This window comes from Leuresthes tenuis, unplaced genomic scaffold, assembly GCF_036924035.1.
Source record: "Leuresthes tenuis unplaced genomic scaffold, fLeuTen1.0.hap1 SCAF_16, whole genome shotgun sequence".
Taxonomy (NCBI): Eukaryota; Metazoa; Chordata; class Actinopteri; order Atheriniformes; family Atherinopsidae; genus Leuresthes; species Leuresthes tenuis.
This window is the reverse complement of record NW_027325370.1, coordinates 2,471,563-2,490,701: the sequence shown is the minus strand read 5'-3', so window position 1 is coordinate 2,490,701 and position 19,139 is coordinate 2,471,563. Positions and strand designations below refer to the sequence as shown.

The 19,139-nt window shown below is 43.2% G+C and overlaps 2 protein-coding genes across 2 annotated transcripts; both read left to right on the top strand.

Moving 5' to 3' along the window:
* The first annotated feature begins 3,479 nt into the window (after window positions 1-3,479).
* On the top strand, window positions 3,480-9,424 carry LOC140271713 (macrophage mannose receptor 1-like). Its single transcript, XM_072367000.1, has 6 exons — window positions 3,480-3,598; window positions 4,194-4,384; window positions 5,654-5,861; window positions 7,103-7,447; window positions 8,928-9,025; window positions 9,111-9,424. The coding sequence occupies exons 1-6, from the start codon at window positions 3,562-3,564 to the stop codon at window positions 9,234-9,236; spliced, it is 1,005 nt and encodes a 334-aa protein (XP_072223101.1). The 5' UTR covers window positions 3,480-3,561; the 3' UTR covers window positions 9,237-9,424.
* Window positions 9,425-12,026: 2,602 nt separating this feature from the next.
* Window positions 12,027-18,752, top strand: LOC140271260 (C-type mannose receptor 2-like). The gene is made up of 7 exons (XM_072366391.1): window positions 12,027-12,063; window positions 12,260-12,444; window positions 13,355-13,414; window positions 16,198-16,417; window positions 16,546-16,878; window positions 17,414-17,508; window positions 18,639-18,752. Exons 1-7 carry the CDS (start codon window positions 12,027-12,029, stop codon window positions 18,750-18,752), a joined length of 1,044 nt encoding a protein of 347 aa, XP_072222492.1.
* The last annotated feature ends 387 nt before the right edge of the window (window positions 18,753-19,139 follow it).

Here is a 19,139-nt window from a genome sequence, read left to right as displayed (position 1 = left end):
AATTTAGCCATTAATCCGATCCGATGGCGCTCATGGAACCACACTGACTGCTTGCTGATGGTAAAGGTTCAGTTAAGCTAAGCTAGCTGCTGTCTCTGATGTACAGCAGCAGCATCATTGCTACTATTAATACAGGCAGGAGCTGCACTGCGCTTCTTAAAATCTCTGAAAAACGGATGCATCGCAGCATTCACTTTCTCTTTATGAGCTGCTGGAAGCTGGAGTGGAACATAAGTCAGCTGGCTTTGTAAAAACCGCTGTGAATATATGAAGCAACACAGTGCAGAACTACAGCAGGTGTCTGTCACAGGTCATTTGTCCTCAGTCTGTTACCTGCAGTGCACGTGAACACTCACCTCTGTGCTCCTGTGTCAATTTGGCAGAATTTCTTCAAAGTCTTACCGCTCCTGCTGAACCTGAAACTACACAGTCATGCTCCATCTTGGCTCATTTGCATATCACCAGTGTTTGATCACTGGGAACTAATCTTTAGGAAAATAAACCAAAAGAATGTGCTCTCACCGGCTCCATATGTAACCAGTTTATTGATCAGCGTTTCGGCCTTCCCTGATCACTTTACTGATCAGTAATTTCCTACAGAGAAGCGCAGAAACACGTTGGGCGTTTTCTCACAGCTGTGAAACACACCATCTGCAGGGATTAAACGGCAGGCAAAGATCTGAAATGTGGTTATAGTTTTGCTTTGTTTCACCCAAACTCGCTGCTTAGAATCCTCTTTAATCTTTCTGTATCGGTGTGATGCTTTGACATCTTGTTTCTTCGGTAAAGTCACACAATCGAGTGCTTCTTGTGTTGCTGATGAGGCTTAAATGAGAAGAATTTTCTTGTCCTTTTCCTTCAAATGATTTGGGAGATCATCTTTAGTTTATCTCTATCTGTCCTTCTGTTTGGGATTTAAGAGTTAATGATTTGAATTTTAATTGTGTTTCTTTTATAGAGAAACTCTGCAGTTCAGGTGGCTGAATCTGACTTAAAGACAGAAGACTGCTGTTTGTCTTTATAGAAACTCTGCTTCCAACCGTGTGTTTCTTAATGTAACCATGACAACAAAAGTCCTCCAATTACACACAGAGAAAGCTCAGCATGCTGCAACTCGACAAAACACATGCAAATAGAAAGAAGCAAAGAAACCGAGACAGAAATCTGCATTGATTTGACAGAGCGTGTGCTGCTAATACACACAACACATGAGACACAACACATGCAAACAGAGAACCACAGATTGTTGCATCACATACAAATTACCACAATAATGGACTTTAGATTCTGAGGGATGGTGTGAAATTCTCTTCTGTGTCAACTTCAGTCCACTTTATGTTGTTTTAAGCACTTAAATCATCTGTAATCTTTCATATTGTGTGTGAAGTCATTATAATCTAATCTGGTAGGTGTGTTAGCTGCAGTTAACCCTGAGCTCTGTGTGTGGCCGACTTACGTTTATGTAGGAAACAGAATATATATGCATATAAATCGTGGGTGATTGAGCTTTCTGATCATGGTTGTGAGACTAAAAAGGAGGCTGTGAGCGAAATAATCTGTCTGCTGTGAGACGAGAGGACAGAAAGCTGGTGACCAGGTTCCAGTTCACCAGATGTGGGACAAAGACTGTTTGTGTGGGACAGCAATGCATGGAGGTAGTCTGAAATAACTTAAATAAACCTCTATTCTGTCCCTCAGCTGTGACATTACTGTGCTTTGCTTCTGGTTGATTCAGCAGCACATAACTTAACAAATAGATCTTATTTAAATGCAACTCTCCCAGGTTCTTTCGTTCTATTTCACACACCTGACTGTGCACAATGAACAGAACGGACAGTCTACTGTTGTTCTTTTAGAGCTTTTTGTGAGTCTGTGTCGTTTCACATCAGATTCACCTCCAGAAAAACGACTCAAGCAAACGTGCAAATGCGCTGGTTTAGTCCAGGGGAAGATAGTTCCAAGTCTTTGCTGCATTTGTCTCGTTCTGTGTGCAGCTGGCCTGATTTGCATCGTATTTGTTGGTGGGCGCGCCCTTCACCTGCGTCCCCGTTTGATGGAAGGCCCCGCCCCCTGATGACAGCCTCACTGCTGTCTCCACACAGCCAGGCTATAAACTAAAAAAGTATAAACTCTATAGCTCTGCACAGCCATTTATTAAATGCAGATTATGAAACACGCATCACAAAACTGGAGCCTGACTGTCGGTAACAATGTGGGACGTCTGGTCATCCTGGAACCAGCTGTAGTGATGATGATTCTCCATCATTATCTTGTTGTTAGTACAGATTCATGACTTCATGTAATAAACACGTAAATGAACCTTTTTTTGTGGTGGTATCATTAGTTCACTTTAAAAATGAGCAGATCTTACAGTCAGCGGTGTGTTGCTTCCTTTCTTTCTCAGATTCTCTGTCTCCATCTCTTCTTTGATCGTGTTTAGACAAAGAAAACTAAATCTAACCAGAAAACGATGGTCTTCAACAGAGCTTTCCTCACAAGATGGCGCTGAAGTCCCAGCATGCAACACGTCTCGTCACATTCTCTATAAATGCAGCTTTTTGGCAGCTGTAACATCAGCTCAAACTGATAATAGTGAGAAATGTGTTGTCCTTTTCCACTTATCAGGCAGATTTGGGCCTAATCTGGGCCAAACGTGTTACTTGACCCTGATATCAGAAAGAAATGGCAGATTTGGCCCATTTTTGGTGGCTCTCAGGCTGAGTTTAAGCACTCAGCCTGAATCCACACCCTATACAAGGCTAAATCTGAGCCCACAGCAAACTGCAGCTGTGAGTCATACTGTGGGAAAGGCTTAACCAGCTTATTTTAGCAGGTGTTTCCGCATTTTAAAAACCTGTTTATGCACTCTGTAAGAATCTTATTTGTCTTCTTGCTCCACATCAGTCTGAGGTCTGCTGATGGGAACCACATCCACCTGGTTCCCATCAGTCATTATTCACCCTGAACACATGCTCCCTGTGTGTTTCTGGTCCTTCACGCTACCTAACGCCTGTTTTCTGCCTCTCAGCGGCGCCTGTAGCCAGTTTTGACACTTAGAAATAAAGTTTACCTTCTTCTCATCCCCTGCCTGTGATCCCTGGTTTGGCTCCAGCTCTTACTACACTTACTGCAGAAAAGGAGGAGGAGGAGGAGGAGGAGGACCACCACCACCACCTGAGATTCAGGCCTGAAGCTCCGACTGTTTGAGATTTTTGGAAGATTTCTCACTGAAGCGGAAGTGAGCAGAATGACACCAAACATTGTGTCGTTGCTGCACTTCAGTGGAGTAAAAGTCTCACTGAAACAGATGGATTTCCATCTTTTTCCCCATCAGGGCAGTTTCTCCTTTTGGCTTCACAGACTCCGAAGCCCTTTGAGGAAAAGTCCACATTTGTCACATATTATGTAAATCAAAGTACTTTGAATTGTTTTGACACCCCTGCATACATCAGGCTAATCAAATAGTTTGCATAGTTCTTTTGCATGAGCGTGACCAAAGTAATTTCAGCTGCTGCATATCAGCAGTGACAGACGGAAGGAGCAGGACAGAAACCTGCGAGGATGGAGAAAGTTCTTCTGTACATCATCGCTGCATCAGGCAAGTGTTCTGCATCCTTTTCACATTTCACTTTTACCCTTTATTGCATCCTGGTGTGCAGGGTTTCACTCCTGCGAGCTTGAAGAAGGGCGACTGGACTCCTTGGATCTCGAAGTCGTTTCTTCTTCTTCTACTCTGAAGAGGTTCTGAAGTCGGCTTCAGCCTTTCAGGTGAGCCTTCGAGATCCAAGAAGGAGTCCAGTCGCCCTTCTTCAAGCTCTTATGATGCATGACCCTGATCCAGATGAGTTCCAGCTGTTTAAAACGAATATGTCACTTCGATCTTTTCTTCATTAAAAGACTTGGACATAAGCTGGAGAATCCCAAACATCAGAGCTAATCAAATCGAATTAAATCTAATTGAATTGAGGGTAAAATCTTGTTTTTGTACTTTATTTGTAACCTTTGGGGACAGATTTACTTTATATATGAGATTAAAAGGAAGCCTGACTGAAAATAACAGCATGAAATGAATGAAAGAAAAGATATTCCGCTCCATTTGGGCCTGTTTTACTGGAAGAATGTCACCTGCAGGGTGTAACCTGTGTGGAGTTTAAGCTCCAAGCTAATCGATGTGTTCACATGTGTCCCTGCAGCCCTGTGTGGCGTCTCCCTCCTCATTGAACATCAGCAGCGCTTCGTTTATGAGCCGAAGACCTGGTCTGAAGCTCGTAGTTACTGCACAGAAAAGTACATCGACATGGTCACTGTTACCAGCATGGAGGACGTGAACGTCCTCAACGACTTGGTCGACTTAAGCCGGCTGGACGACCCGTCCAGCACAAGTGTGAGTTCCCTTTTCACGTCTTACTTGTTTAAAAGTGTCTTTGGTGATTATATGAGTCACAGCAGTTACCTCTTTAGGTACTCCTCCCCCCCCGCCGCCACTATTTTAACCTTCATTTCTAACTCAGCTGTGAGTGTTTGAGAGTAAATACCCTAAACCAGGGGTGTCAAACTCCGCTGTCCTGCAGGTTTTTGATGTTTCCCTGCTTCAACGCACCTGATTCAGATTAAATTAATCTCTTCAAAAGATTGTTAAGTTCTGCACAAGTCTGCTAATGATGCATTGATCTGAATCTGGTGTGTTGGAGCAGGAAAACATCTAAAACCTGCAGGACAGCGGCCCTCCAGGACCCTGCCCTAAAATAACACACATGATACAAATCTGAACTGATATTAGATCTAAGAGAAATCCTTTAATAATGTCCTATTGGTATAAAACATGTCAGGTTCAGAGTTTTGATAAGTTATCAGGTTTGTATATTTCTGGTGGGTTTTGGGGGGGGTTGTTTCTGGGGAGGAGGGAGTGTTGGTCGATAAAATAAAACAACTGGGTCCCTCCGTTGGTCCCAGGATTGTCGTCTAGCAGCTCCTACACCACGCCTAAGACAATCCAAACTCTGTTCATGTGTCGTCCCACGATGGTGGAATGACCTACCGAGCGCTACCAGAACAGGGGCGTCCCTGTCTATCTTCAAGAAGCTCCTGAAAACCCAGCTCTTCAGAGAGCATCTCCTATCCCAGCACTTACCTTGTACTTCCCTCCCCCCTCTATCTCTGCACTTTATCTTTCTGCTCTTCCTTCTATGCCTGCACCCTATCTCTACTCTGTCCCCTCTGACAGAGTCGGACTCCTGGGTTCCTTCTATGTAGCTTATTGTTAGCTTTTTATAAAGCTGTTATATCTTCATTTGTAAGTCACTTTGGATAAAAGCGTCTGATAAATACAGAAACAGAAACAAAATGACTGATTCTGATTCTACCTGTGAGGCAGGTGTCTGCAGGTGTGTTGTTATCAGTTTCTCTGTTGGTGAATAAACACCTGGTTGGTCCGAGCCGAATCTCTGGTTCAGGCCACAGCTGCTTGAGGCCTTCTTACATGTCCTGGTGACACTTTGCTGGGAATGAGAAGCTTTATTTTCCATTTTTTGAGGGAAAAAGATGGTTTGATGGTTGATTGGTGCTGCACCAAAGCAAGTGAACGCTCAACACTGGAATAAAGCCAGATACATCATTTTAAAACTGAGGCTAATGGCACGTCTGCTGCTTGCAGCGAGCCTGGATTGGCTTGATCAGCGATGACCACACCTGGACTTGGTCCGACAGTAACTTCAACAACGGTGTGATGAACTTCAGCAACTGGATGAACGGCCAACCGGACAACTCCGACGGTCACGAAGACTGCGTGTCCATGTTTGACAGTGGAGAGTGGAATGATGCTAACTGTGGCGCCTACATAAAGCCAGTGTGCTACCAGAGAGGTGAGCTGTTGTCACATATCAGAGTTTCAAACTGGATGAACATACCAGAATGATTCGTGACGCCTTCTTTGAAGCCACATGTGGAGAAATGACAAATCAAGAGATGTAAAATGTTTTCCAACCAGCAGCACTGGCGTTTGTAAGCTTGTGTGTTTCCTGTTTAGTTGATCTGGACTCTTTTACTCATAAATGAATTATTTGGCTGCTTTAATTTAAACAGAGGACATCTAAATCCTCCCTTTGAATCATTTTCTTTAAGATAAAACAGCAGTTTCTGCGGGTTAAACTGTCTGTTTAGTGCCAACATTCACCAGTAAAGATGTAAAGATGGACTGAATGCACATTGGTTCTGAGAGTCAAATGTTGTGAGTGGAAGCTCTTTCTTTAGACGCTGGCTGGATGTAGTAAATGTTGCTTGAGCCTCTTCTGCAGACTGATCAGTCGATTCCTGCCTTTAACATTTATGTGTCATGCTCCTGATCCATGTTTGGTCGAGTCAGCAGACGAGTTATTTTAGCCCGCATATTTTCCATGCTTCCTGATTCAAATGAATGAGTCTTCATCAGCCTTCTGCGGAGCTTAAAGGGGAACTCTGGTATTTTTAAACCTGGACCTTATTTCTGGCATGAAATACGTTCATCTGCTCACCGAGAACAGTTTGGTGAAAGTCGGCGTCCTTCGGAAGATATTTAGATAACTGGAGATCCATATAACGGAGAGAACGGGGCTTAGAGGATGCAGCCTCTAAATAAGGCATTATCTGTCTTTATTTCACCAATACTTTAAGAAGAATGAATGAATGAACGTGTGCTATAGCTCTGTTAGCTCATAGCTGCTGTGTTGTTGTTATTTCTGGCTATCGGGAGCTTATAGAGGCTTTCTACACACTCGTCTACTGGGATGATGTCATCGACGCGCCGCTGCAACACAGTTTATTCAAAATACCAGAGTTCCCCTTTAAAGTTCCCCTTTAAAGACCCATTTATTTGAATCAGGTGGAACACACTGTTACACTTTCTTAAAACCATAGTCACAAAATACAGCAGCAGTGCTGTGCGTAGCTGCATCTCAGCTGCAGGAGGCGAAGACAACACTGACTAATGAGTATCTGGTTGGAGGCATATCTGCAGAGCCATAAAACATGGAGGCGATGCCTCTGGATTTCTTTCCTGTCTCTGCTTCTAATTATTTCAGTTCAGACTCATGAATTGTAACATAATTCTTTCATGGTCTGCTTTCAGGATCGAATGTGACGTTTATCTACATCAACGATCACATGCCCTGGACTGAGGCTCAGAGTTACTGCAGACAGCATCACACTGACTTGGCGAGCATCGGAAACTGGTCTGATATCGAGGACGTGAAGGCGCTGATACCTCCAGGAACATGTGTCTGGATTGGACTTCTCAAAAGTTATTCTGCAGACTCCTGGAAGCTGCCGAATGGATCTCGGTCCACATTTAATCACTGGAAAAAGGGGGAACCTAATGACGTGGATGAACGATGTGTAGCAGCAGACTTTGCTAATGATGGAAAATGGGAGGACTGGACCTGTGACTCAAAAATGGCATTCGTCTGCTTTTATGGTGAGTCACGACTCAATGGCAGAAACAAGCCATGCTAGCAACTTTATCATGAGTTTGTTTAGCTCGAGTTGATGGGATGTTTGGGTTGAATAGTTTGATAATCCTGATCTGTACCAGCTGTGGTGAATAGATTTGAAGCCTCATTACAGGAAGAGTCGGATGATTTCAGTTATTCTGATTTATTGTCAGCAGCTGTGAACGTCTCAGGAAAAGTGAGAAAAAGAGTTTTATCTGGTAGAAAAGGAAATTTAAAGTTAAAGACAGATGATGCAGTGCAAACGTTAGGATTTGAATATGACCCAAAACGGCACCCGATAATATAATTCACTGTTGAGTCTCTGAACGAGCAACAAAGTCTTAGTGAGAAGCAGGTGAGCGTAAATCTTTGTGGGATGGGACACAGAGACCAATCTTTTTTGTTTTTTTTTACTGAAACACTTCCTGGTTGGTTTGCTGAAATGACAGCAAAGTGCCCAGAGTGGTGTTATTGTGACGTCAGATTTGGCACGTGACATCGTGCACGAGCGCATTGCAAAGCACACGAAACCCACAAGTGTTTTCCAGGCAGCAAAGACGTCATTATTCAGCCTTTTCTTCTGGAAGCTGGAACAGAACAAACACGGCAGTGCTTAAAAGCCTCAGTTACCAGCAGAGGAACGAGGACCATGAGCTCCCCCAGGAACCCTTAAAGGGGAACTCCAGTGTTTTTTAACCTTATTTCTGGCATGAAATACGTTCATCTGCTCACCGAGAACAGTTTGGTGAAAGTCGGCGTCCTTCAGAAGATATTTAGATAACACCAATATTTGACAGGCACTCTACTGGGACCACTTCATCCACACGCCCCCCTGCAGCACAGCTTATTCACTCCGGTAAGAACGTCCATCTTACTCAAAGTCGTCGTTCACGTCGTCAAAATCTGATAAATATCCTGCCATGTTGCACAAAACTATCAGCAGCAAACTCTGTGTGAAGTTAGCCGACTGTCACAGAGCACGGAGTGAATAAACTGTGCTGCAGGGGGGCGTGTGGATGAAGTGGTCCCAGTAGAGTGCCTGTGTAGAAATCCCTCCGTTAGCTCTCCTATAGCTGCAAGTAGCCACATAACAGCAGCTATGAGCTAACAGAGCTATAGCACACGTTCATTCATTCATTCTTCTTAAAGTATTGGTGAAATAAAGACAGATAATGCCTTATTTAGAGGCTGCATCCTCTAAGCCCCGTTCACTCCGTTATATGGATCTCCAGTTATCTAAATATCTTCCGAAGGACGCCGACTTTCACCAAACTGTTCTCAGTGAGCAGATGAACGTATTTCATGCCAGAAATAAGGTTTAAAAACACCGGAGTTCCCCTTTAACAGAGATGTTCACCCGTAAACTGATTAAGAACATGATCATAAAGTGAAATTTCTGAAGACCTCATTGAATTCAAGCTGCTTTCGTGTAACTGATGAAACATTTTCCTGTTGCTTTCGAAGAGATTCCTCTTTTAAAGCAAGTGATGAGAGTGAAGCTGGTGAGAAGCTCCTCTCTGGATCTCAGGGACCCTGCTGTGCAGGACGAGATGCTGAAGCAGGTAAATCATGCCACAGAAGCTTTTTTATATATTAAGCACACAATAGCAAGTGCACTTCAGGCCTCTGCGTTTCGTTTTGTCTCAGATTGAACAGAAGCTGAAGGACCAGGGAGTGAGTAAAGACATCAAACTGAGCTGGAGGAGGCAGGCGGATGGGGAGGTCTTCCACAAGGTTGAGGAGGAGACCACAAAAGGACAAGATGAGCTTTAGCAATGTTGTTAGAAGTGCTTCCAGGAAAGAACATGAACAGAGATATATATCCTGTAATAACCCGGCTTCTGTTGACAATAATCACATGCACTGTTTGGTTTAGAAATGTGTATTTTATGAGTTTTCTTTCGTATCTTATGCTTGTGAAACTGAATCCATGCATGCTCAGAAAGATTTAACACAATCAAACTTAGCTTGACTTGTTTGTTGGTTGGTTTTAAATTAAATTAGATTTTAAATGATTACCTCGTTTTTAATTATTTTTAAGATGATTTTATGCAAAAGGAGCAACATGTTTCAGCAGTAGTAAATCTCCAGTATATGAACCACTATTCAGCAGAGAAAAAGATAATAAATAGTTCAGATCAGCACGTTTGACGTGGAGCTGACATTTATTGGTGCTCTTTGAAAGAAAAGAGAGATTTTCCAGCATCAAAAAGCAAGAAAGAGTGAAAAATGTGACCTGATCAAGTTTGTTCTTTGGCTTGAACAACAGAAAACCTTTAAAGTGAAACAGAAGCAGCAGGAACCAATCAGACAGCTGAACATCTGTCAACACATCTGTGACAGAGTGGGTTCATCAGAGCCCGGGACGGTCCAGTCTGTCGTCTAACACTTAGAAAAATGAAAGAATGGAACCTTTTGTTGGTTAACTGTCAGCTGCCTGACAGCAACAGCACCGCAGCATCTGGATAATCTGCTGATTTGCATCCTGCGCTGTGGTGGTTACTGCTGTCGCCTCACAGCAGAGGGTTCCTGGTTCAAATCTGTGCAGGTTCTCCCCCTGAATGCGTGGGTTCTCTCCGGCTTCCTCCCACCGTCCAAAAACATGCTGTTAGGTGAACTGGTGACTCTAAGTTGACCCTCGGAGTGAGAGTGCATGTGGCCCTGGGACAGGCTCCAGCTCCCCCTGAGACTATAAGTGATGATAGAAAAGGGATAGATGGAGGCATCCTGTCGTGTGGATCCTGATCACAGCTTCAGCTTCACTGCTGTGTTCGGGGGGCAGCTTCTGGTATCAGACCTGAATGACAGAAGTCTATAAAAGCCACATGTTGTGAGGTGTCTGCAGTTAGTATGGATGCACACACCAGGGCTGCTGTTGCAGAAGTTAATGCTGAGCTGCTTTTTATGTGTCAGAACAGAGCTTAAAATGTCCTGTTACTCGGTTATTAATCAGTTATTTTAGTCTTTTGGAAAAGATGAGCTGGTTCCAGCTAATTTCTGATGCTTCGTCACATTAAAATGAGTTAAATATCACTTTATCTGTTCCAACAGATTCTTTTTATTTCCATAATGATGGATCAATAGTAGGATGGTGTCAGGGTCTGAGGGCTTAGCTTTGCTTTTCTTCTGTTCTGGGTTCAAACTTTCCTCCCATCGAGCTTGTTCATGCTGCCCATCTCATGTTTGAGGATCCAGTTAAAGTTAAAGTCTCAGTTCAGAGGGAACAGAACCTGTGAAAGAGTGAAATGAACCGTTTGGCACCTTTGTGGTTATATTTGGTGTTGTAGCTTACAGCTGCAGGACAGGATTGAGCTCTCATGGTTTTTATTGAGGTTATTTATAACGGTGAAAAGTCATTTAAAACTTGGATAATGATCATGATTCTTTCTGAAAAGGTATATTTTCATTAGTCAGGATGCTTTGGGTCATATTCATTGTTTCTTTTTAGAACTTTGTCTGTTCATTTTGGGTTTTTTAAACTTCTGTAGCTTATTTAATTCCTGTTTAAGTTTGAAAACGTTTTGCACCTTCCCTTTTTCCTGCTGGCCGACTGCATTCCTTTTCTTGTTCCCTCTTGTTGGATTATTGTTGGCTTTTATTTGGATTTCCTACTCTGCAGCGTCTTACTTTGTAAGTTTAAAGTTCCCAGAACGTTCCAGTAACATCGTGTTATTTGTTCTGGGAATGTTCCCCCATGTTTCACCTGGAAAGTTAGTTTTTCGTCACATGTTTTGGTCCCCACTCACCTCCTGCCACCATCTATCATGTGGGAACATTTGGGAAACCTTTGCAGAATGTCCATGTTTTGTCCCTGGGTTTTGGTTACTTCCTGTTTTATTTTGTAGGCTTCTTCCATCTCTTGACTTTACTTCCTCTCGTTTCACACCAGTTCCTCGTTGGTTATCACCTTCCTCCTTGTTTGGCTGCATGCAGGTTGTGTTTGTTCTCCCAGTGGTTTGCAGTTCTCCGTGTTCTCTGCATCAGTTCTGGTTTCTGCCTTGGCAGCACCTTCTGTTTCGCTCTTTGAATAAAGTTCTGGTGACTCTTCTGACCTCGACTGCTTCCTTGCAATCCTACATTTGGGTCTCACACATGCTGCTCCACCTTAACTTCTGACGTGTTTGGTTGTATTAATGTTCTCCAACCCTTTAAATTGCAATTACTTTTTGAGAAATGCATGACGAGCTTCGAGTTAGCTTCTTTGGAAGTAATTCTTATGTTGCCATCACTCTTTGGTTGTCACGACGACATCAATCCAGCTGATCCTCGTTGGTGCAACAGCTCAGTCATAACTGAGTGGGAAAGGTTCTGGGATTTAAAAATGTAAGAATTTAGTTTTTCATAACACTCTCCTTCAGTTCTGTCTTTCTACATATAATTAAAGCAGGCACCTGTGAGTTATGACCTTGACGAGTTGCATAAAGCTGCTTTGAATTGTTTTGACTTGCCAACACATGTATATGAGAGGATATACAAATGCGAATGGTTTCCTTATTCATTTTGCATGCTGGAGGGGAACTTTCCAGCAGTGGCAGAAGGAGTAAACCTGCATAAAGAACGAGGATGGAGAAGGTTCTTCTGTTCCTCATCGTTGCATCAGGCAAGTGTTTGATTTAAATGACTTTTTCATTTCTAATCTGATGTAAAGTTGCTTTGACTGATCCCAATACAAAGAATATTTTACACTTATTCATGCCATTGAAAAGACTTTGCTGTCACAAAGGCATCAGACAGAGTTTATTCATGTGGTTTTCATCCCTAACCTGGTAATAATCCGTGCTTATGTGTCGCTGCAGCTCTGAGCGCCGTCTCTCCTGTGCATCAGTACCATTTTGTTTATGAGAGGAAGAACTGGGCTGAAGCTCGGAGCTACTGCAGGGAACATTACACAGACCTGGCAACTATAGACAACAAGGAGGACATGAACATCCTGAAGAAAATGGCAAACGCAAGCCAAATGGTCTACTCTCAGGACAGCTATGTAAACTAATCTTTTAAGAATTCAATTTGAAGATTGTATTGATTTAGCTACTCTTACGCTGACTGTTTCCATTTAAAAACCACAGCTCAAACTCCCACTGATGATGAGTTCATGAAATGAACACAGCTGGATGTGCTGTATAATCTGTTTACTGTGTTGAATTAACCAAAAGACGGCTCTGATTTTGGCTGTAAATCAGATTTTAGCACAACATCATATTGTTAATTAACAGATTCTTGGATTTGCTTCTAAGTCATTTACAATGTGAAGGAGCCTGATTTTGGTTGGACTTCTCCTAAGTCTGTTCAGTAAGTGAGAGTTTTAGCTTTTACTCCATAAGAGTCCTCAGTTCATATAAGAGCAGCGGAGTGTGCCATGAATGGGTGTTTTAGGTCAATTTCACCACAATTTATGGAAATATGCTTCAGCCAGTCTGTTTGTCATTTTAATTTTTTGTCATTTTTCTATTAACTACTTAAATATTGTCCCGTCTGTTGTGTTAAAATAAGGAGAAAGTTACTGAGCGCTGTGCTGGAAACTAAAAAGAAAAATAGGCCACTGAACACAAAGTGAAATGATTCAGTTTGTTTATCCCACCCAGAAACTAAAAGTTCCCTTTTCATAGAGACCATGACCCATTATTCCACAGATACATAAAAACTGCAGGCACATTCCTTCATTTCCCATTCAGCATCTCACAGCCCCTCAGATGTATCAGAGACCCTTTAAAGTTGCTCCAACAACAAATCTCAGACATTTCAAGCTTTGCATGTGATTAAGCTTCATGTAAACAGCTTATCCACAGAGATGAGAGCAGGATTTGAATCTCATTGATGCACGTCTGCTTGGAAGCTTGAATGTCTCCAGCTGGCTGTCCAGAAAAAATGTTTCTGGCTTCTGGGGTGTCCAGGTTCCAATTCACCAGATGTGGGACAAAGACTGTGTTAGTGTGGGACAGCAATGCATGAAGGTAGTCTGAAATAAACCTCTATTCTGCCCCTCAGCTGTGACATTACTATGCATCGCAATGATTGATTCAGCAGCACATAACTTAACAAATAGATCTGATTTAAATGCAACTCTCCCAGGTTCTTTCATTCTATTTCACAGCCCTCTGGAGTTAACACACCTGACTGTGTTCAATGAACAGAACAGTCAGAACTACAGTTGTTCTTTTTGTTAAGGTGACTAGATTAATAAAAAATAAATTAAAAAAAACCCTGCCAAAGATAACTAAGTTAATACAGAACATGTCATTTATCACGGCCGCTGGCCTCCTTTTTCTTTCCTTTTCGCCGCTGTAGGTACCAGATCTGCTCGGGGCCCTGCCTGTTGGTGACGTCACGTTCTCTGATTGGCTGGACGTTGGCACGGTAACGTAAGGGAATGTGATTGGTCCGGACAACTTTCTGAAGTAGTAAAAAAAACAACCTGTTGAAGTCGTTTTTGCGGCTCTTCGTCGGAAACATGGACGGCTTTTACAAAGAAATCCAGCTTTATCTTTCGAAAAGGACGTGACCCCCGAGCACATCTGATTCTTATGAAATGTAGTTTGTAATAAAGTTGGAGTTTCTATTAAATAACGTCATATTGGCAAAAAATTCTTCATTCATAAAATGTAAATAGTAAACCCACTACTTTATGTTTTCTTAAAAAAGCTGTTTTTTTGTGACTTTTATAGAAATGCTGATTAACTCAGTTTTCAAATACATTTTGTATTTGAAAAAAAGTTTTTTTATGAGTGGCAGATCTGGTCCCTACACCGGACCAATCACATTCCGTTACGTTACCGTGCCAACGTCCAGCCAATCATAGAACGTGATGTCACCAACAGGCGCAGGGCCCCGAGCACATCTGGTACCTACAGCGCCTCCAGATTGTTGTTGTTGACGCTGCTGCGTTTATACGTCATATGACGTCGTCTCTGGCGATGCGTTCAATGGCTACCGTAATAACTGGCGTTACTTTGAGTCTGCGCGCATTTTCCCCCATTCAGTGTCAAAATCGGGGACATTTTCGGGGACAGCTTCTGGGGACAGGTCACTGAAAACGGGGACTGTCCCCGGAAATGGTCACCTTACTTTTAGTGCTTTTTGTGAGTCTGCATTGTCTGTGTTGCTTGAGTCATTTTTCCGTTTCACACGGAAGTGAATCCGACGTGAAACGGAAAAATGACTCAAGCAAACTTCACACAAAACTGTCCCAGACTCGCCTTGCACTGGTCTCACTCAGGGGAAGATAGTTTCCCAGTCTTTGTTGTAGCCTTAGTTGTACCAGTCCTGTTTTTCTCCCTTTCCGACCATGTGCCGGTGCCGTTCTGACCTGATTTGCACTGTATTTGTTGGTGGGCGCGCCCTTCACCTGCGTCCCCGTTTGATTGAAATAATCAAACAGCACCCTGATGACCTCACTGCTTTCTCCACACAGCCATTTGATAAATGCCAGATTATAAAACTGGAGTGGTGTGAAGCAGGGAAGGTGAAAGTCAGCTCTTCCAAATCCAGGAATTAGTCTTTTCCTCAGATGGATAAGTGTAAGTGTCTCAGGATCTTGTTCATGAGTAATGAAAAGCTGGAGCAAGAGATGGATGGAGACCTCCGTCAGCTGAAAGGAGGTCATCAGCCCTCCACCACCGTGCTTGACAGCTGGTATGAGGTGTTTGTGCTGATATGCTGTGTTTGGTTTCCTCCAAACGTGCTGCTGTGCATTAGGACCAAACATCTCCACTTTGCTCTGGTCTGTCCAAAGGACATTGTTCCAGAAGTCTTGAGCTTTGTTCAGATGCAGCTTTGCAAACCTAAGCTGTGCTGCCATGTTCTTTTTAGAGAGAAGAGGCTTTCTCCTGCAGCCCTTCCAAACAAGCCATCCTTGTTCAGTCTTTTTCTAACTGTGCTGTCATGACCTTTAACCTTTAGCATGCTAACTGAGGCCTGTAGAGTCTGAGATGTAGCTCTGGGCTTTTTCACCTTGGGGTGACCTTTAACCTTTAACCTGCTAACTGAGGCCTGTAGAGTCTGAGATGTAGCTCTGGGCTTTTTCACCTTGGGGTGAACTTGCTGGGACGTCCACTCCTGGGAAGATTGACAGCTGTCCTGAATGTTTTCCACTTGTGAATAATCTTTCTCTCTGTAGAATGATGGACTCCAGATAGTCTGGAAATGGCCTTATAACCCTTCCCAGACTGATGGGCAGCAGCAGCTGCTTCTCTGAGATCATTGCTGATGTCTTTCCTCCTTGGCATCGTGTTAAACACACACCTGAAAACTGACCATTTTTATGTCCTGAGACATTAAACCTTTTTTCTACGTGGCTGTATGAGATAGAAACAAGTCATGTTCCCTGTATTTCACTTATGTCACCTTTAAACATTTAGATTCTGAACAAAAACCCTAAAGTATGCCTCATTGTGTTAATGACATCGTTTGAATAACTGAAAATGTGCTGACTTTCGTTGCCATGTGACCCTGAGACAGCAGCGCCCCCTGCTGGCCACACAGAGAACAGCACACAGCATGTCTGAGGGACTTCAGCAGTTACCGTGACTCATAAAGCCTCTCTTTACAGATTTCTTACAACTTTTACAACATTTCTACTCCATTCTGGTCTTTTTTATTATTATTTTTATATTATTTTAGCACAGCATCAAAATCTTCTAATATGGTTGGTAGAATCTGGATGTAAACAATGAGCAAAGCAGAGCAAGTTCATACACTGACTATTACAGCTGATAAATATCAATCAATTGTGTTTTAGCGAGCCTGGATTGGTTTGACTGAAAGAGTGAACAGCTGGAGGTGGTTGGTCTCTGAGGGAGACACCAGCAGAAACCATGAGATTAAGTTCACAAACTGGAACGAAAACGAACCGGACAACTACCATGGTGGAGAAAGCTGTGGAAGGATAGCTGAGAGTGGAGAATGGGGAGATATATCCTGTGGGTCGCTTCGAAAAGCAGTCTGCTCTGATGTCGTGGGTGAGGAGTTTCTGTTCTGCCCCGGTTTTTAATTAAGTTTTTTGGGTTTTTAACTTAGAAATTCTGTCACAAAGGTGCAGTGGATGCTCCATTCTGCTACACATGGCTTCATTGTGGTCTGTTTTCAGGGCAGAACGTGAAGTTTGTCTTCGTCAACATCCCCATGAACTGGACTGAGGCTCAGAGCTACTGCAGAAAGCATCACAGCGGCCTGGCCAGCGTGAGAAACATGTCGGAGAACGAGAGGATCAGGCAGCTGATACCTTCAGGAAAGCAAGTCTGGATCGGTCTTTTCAGAGACACTTGGAAGTGGGTGGATGGCAGTAACTCATCCTTTAGGTTCTGGGGAAAAGCTCAACCAAACAGTGCACGGGAGAACTGTGGAGCAGTAAACTTTTCGTGGTATGGACATTGGGAGGACTCTGACTGCGACAGAGAGATAGCGTTCATTTGCTACAGTGGTAAGCCATGACTGAGTCAGCCTTTTTGGTATTTAGCTTTACTCTGTAGATGAATGACAGGACAGCATCCCTCCAGCCCTGGACCGACTCCATGTGGCTGTTATCCACAGAGCGTGATGACGTCCTCAGCAGCTAAAAACAGCAGGATGGGACTTTAAATAGAGTGTTTCTCTCCTTCTTTTTTTTAATCAGCATCATTTATTTTGCTTCTACAACAGCCTCCGTGTTGCATTACAGTTCAGTCTGAACTCTGGTCTGATTTGTTCTTGGACTTCCTATCAGTCTGGTTCAGATTGAAGATGAGGCGATGGTTCCCTTCCTGCTCAGCTGTTTCTGTTGAAATCTGCTGAAATCTGGGTGTTTTTAGCTCAAATTAAACTTGATATGCGGTTAGAATCCGCTGCAAAGGGTGAAAATGTGGATGAAACACCCACCTAAAAAGACTTTGTCTAGTTTGGAATTTAAAACTTGAAATCTTTTTGCATTGTCTTTAAAGTCCAGTCAGAAATCGATGAAGCCTGTTTGTTTCTCCCAGTTCCTGTTTTCAGGCAGGTGGTGAAGGTGAAGCTGATGACAAGCTCCTCTCTGGATCTGAATGACGCTGCTGTGCAGGAAAACCTGCTGAAGCAGGTAAATGACACCTGTTTTTACACTTTACTTCACTGTTACTGCTGCATGTTACTGTCCTCACAGACTCTGAACAAAGCAAAATGAGTCCAAAATGTGCTGATATTTGAGGACCAAACACCGGATCTTCTGTTTGAATAGAGAAGCAGGACATCACAGCAGAAACACTTCCAGTATTCACTGTTTCTTACACTAATGAGCCCGCCTGGTGAACAAAAACCTTCAGTTTGCTCATGCAGCACCGATCCTGACACCCCCCCATGAAAGGTGCTACCAGGGGTCCACAGGGAAGACCCTCTCACCCCACCTGCCTACCTGGGATATGAGTTTAAATCACTTTGGATTAAAGCGTCTGTTAAATGCAGAAACATAACATAACCAATTCAACACAAGTCAAAGCAGGTTGGACTGAACTCCGGTCCAATCAAGTCCAGAATGAATAGAACCTTTAAAGTTGGTCCTCCTGAACAGAGGCCCCAGATCAGGATCAGTGGGTCCACATGATGAGATTAACTGGATCACAGCTACAGTTGGGTTCTGCTCCTTATCTGAGGGTAATTATCCTTGGATATATGGCGGTGAATGACTGGAATCACTGGCACAAAGCATGTCTTACCCCGGTACGATAGGTGGCGCTGTCCCCATTTCAGCTATCGCTAATAGAGCCACTTCCTGTTGACGTCTTCACCGCCAACAGCAACAAACTCAGGCATTCAGAAAGATGGCGAACGCAGAGCGAGGTGAAGCTGCGTCCCTCTCCATCTGTGATGAGCTGGTTATGGCACAGACGATGCACAACGGCGCATTCTCCATCGCGTTGTTTCTTTCTTTCTGACGACAACAACAGTAATATCGTCTCCTTCCACTTCCGGGTGACGATCGCGGGAAAAAATCTGGAGCATGCGCAGAACGCTCGATCCGATCAACTGTCGTCTGCAGTGTCCATTTCATTGAGTTATCTCGGGGTCTCTCTGTCAGATTAAGGTGTCTGCATGAACTGAATAACAATTTTATTGTAATTTAGCCATTAATCCGATCCGATGGCGCTCATGCAACCGCTCTGACTGATCGAGGGCTTCATAGAAGAAGTTTGTCTGAGTGATGTTCAGTAAATAAATGTTTGTGTTTCTCAGCTCAAACTGAAACTGAAGGATCGAGGAGTGAAGGGAGACGTGAAACTGAGCTGGAAGACTCAGCCGGGTGGAAAGATCTTCCACAAGGTCGAAGACAAGGAACATGAGGCTTAAATGAGAAGAATTTGCTCCATGAATGATTTTCTTGTCCTTTTCCTTCATATGATTTGTGAGATCATCTTTAGTTAGAAAAACTGTCCTTCTGTTTGTGATTTAAGAGTTAATGATTTGAATTTTAATTGTGTTTCTTTTATAGAGAAACTCTGCAGTTCAGGTGGATGAATCTGACTTAAAGACAGAAGACTGCTGTTTGTCTTTATAGAAACTCTGCTTCCAACCGTGTGTTTCTTAATGTAACCATGACAACAAAAGTCCTCCAATTACACACAGAGAAAGCTCAGCATGCTGCAACTCGACAAAACACATGCAAATAGAAAGAAGCAAAGAAACCGAGACAGAAATCTGCATTGATTTGACAGAGCGTGTGCTGCTAATACACAC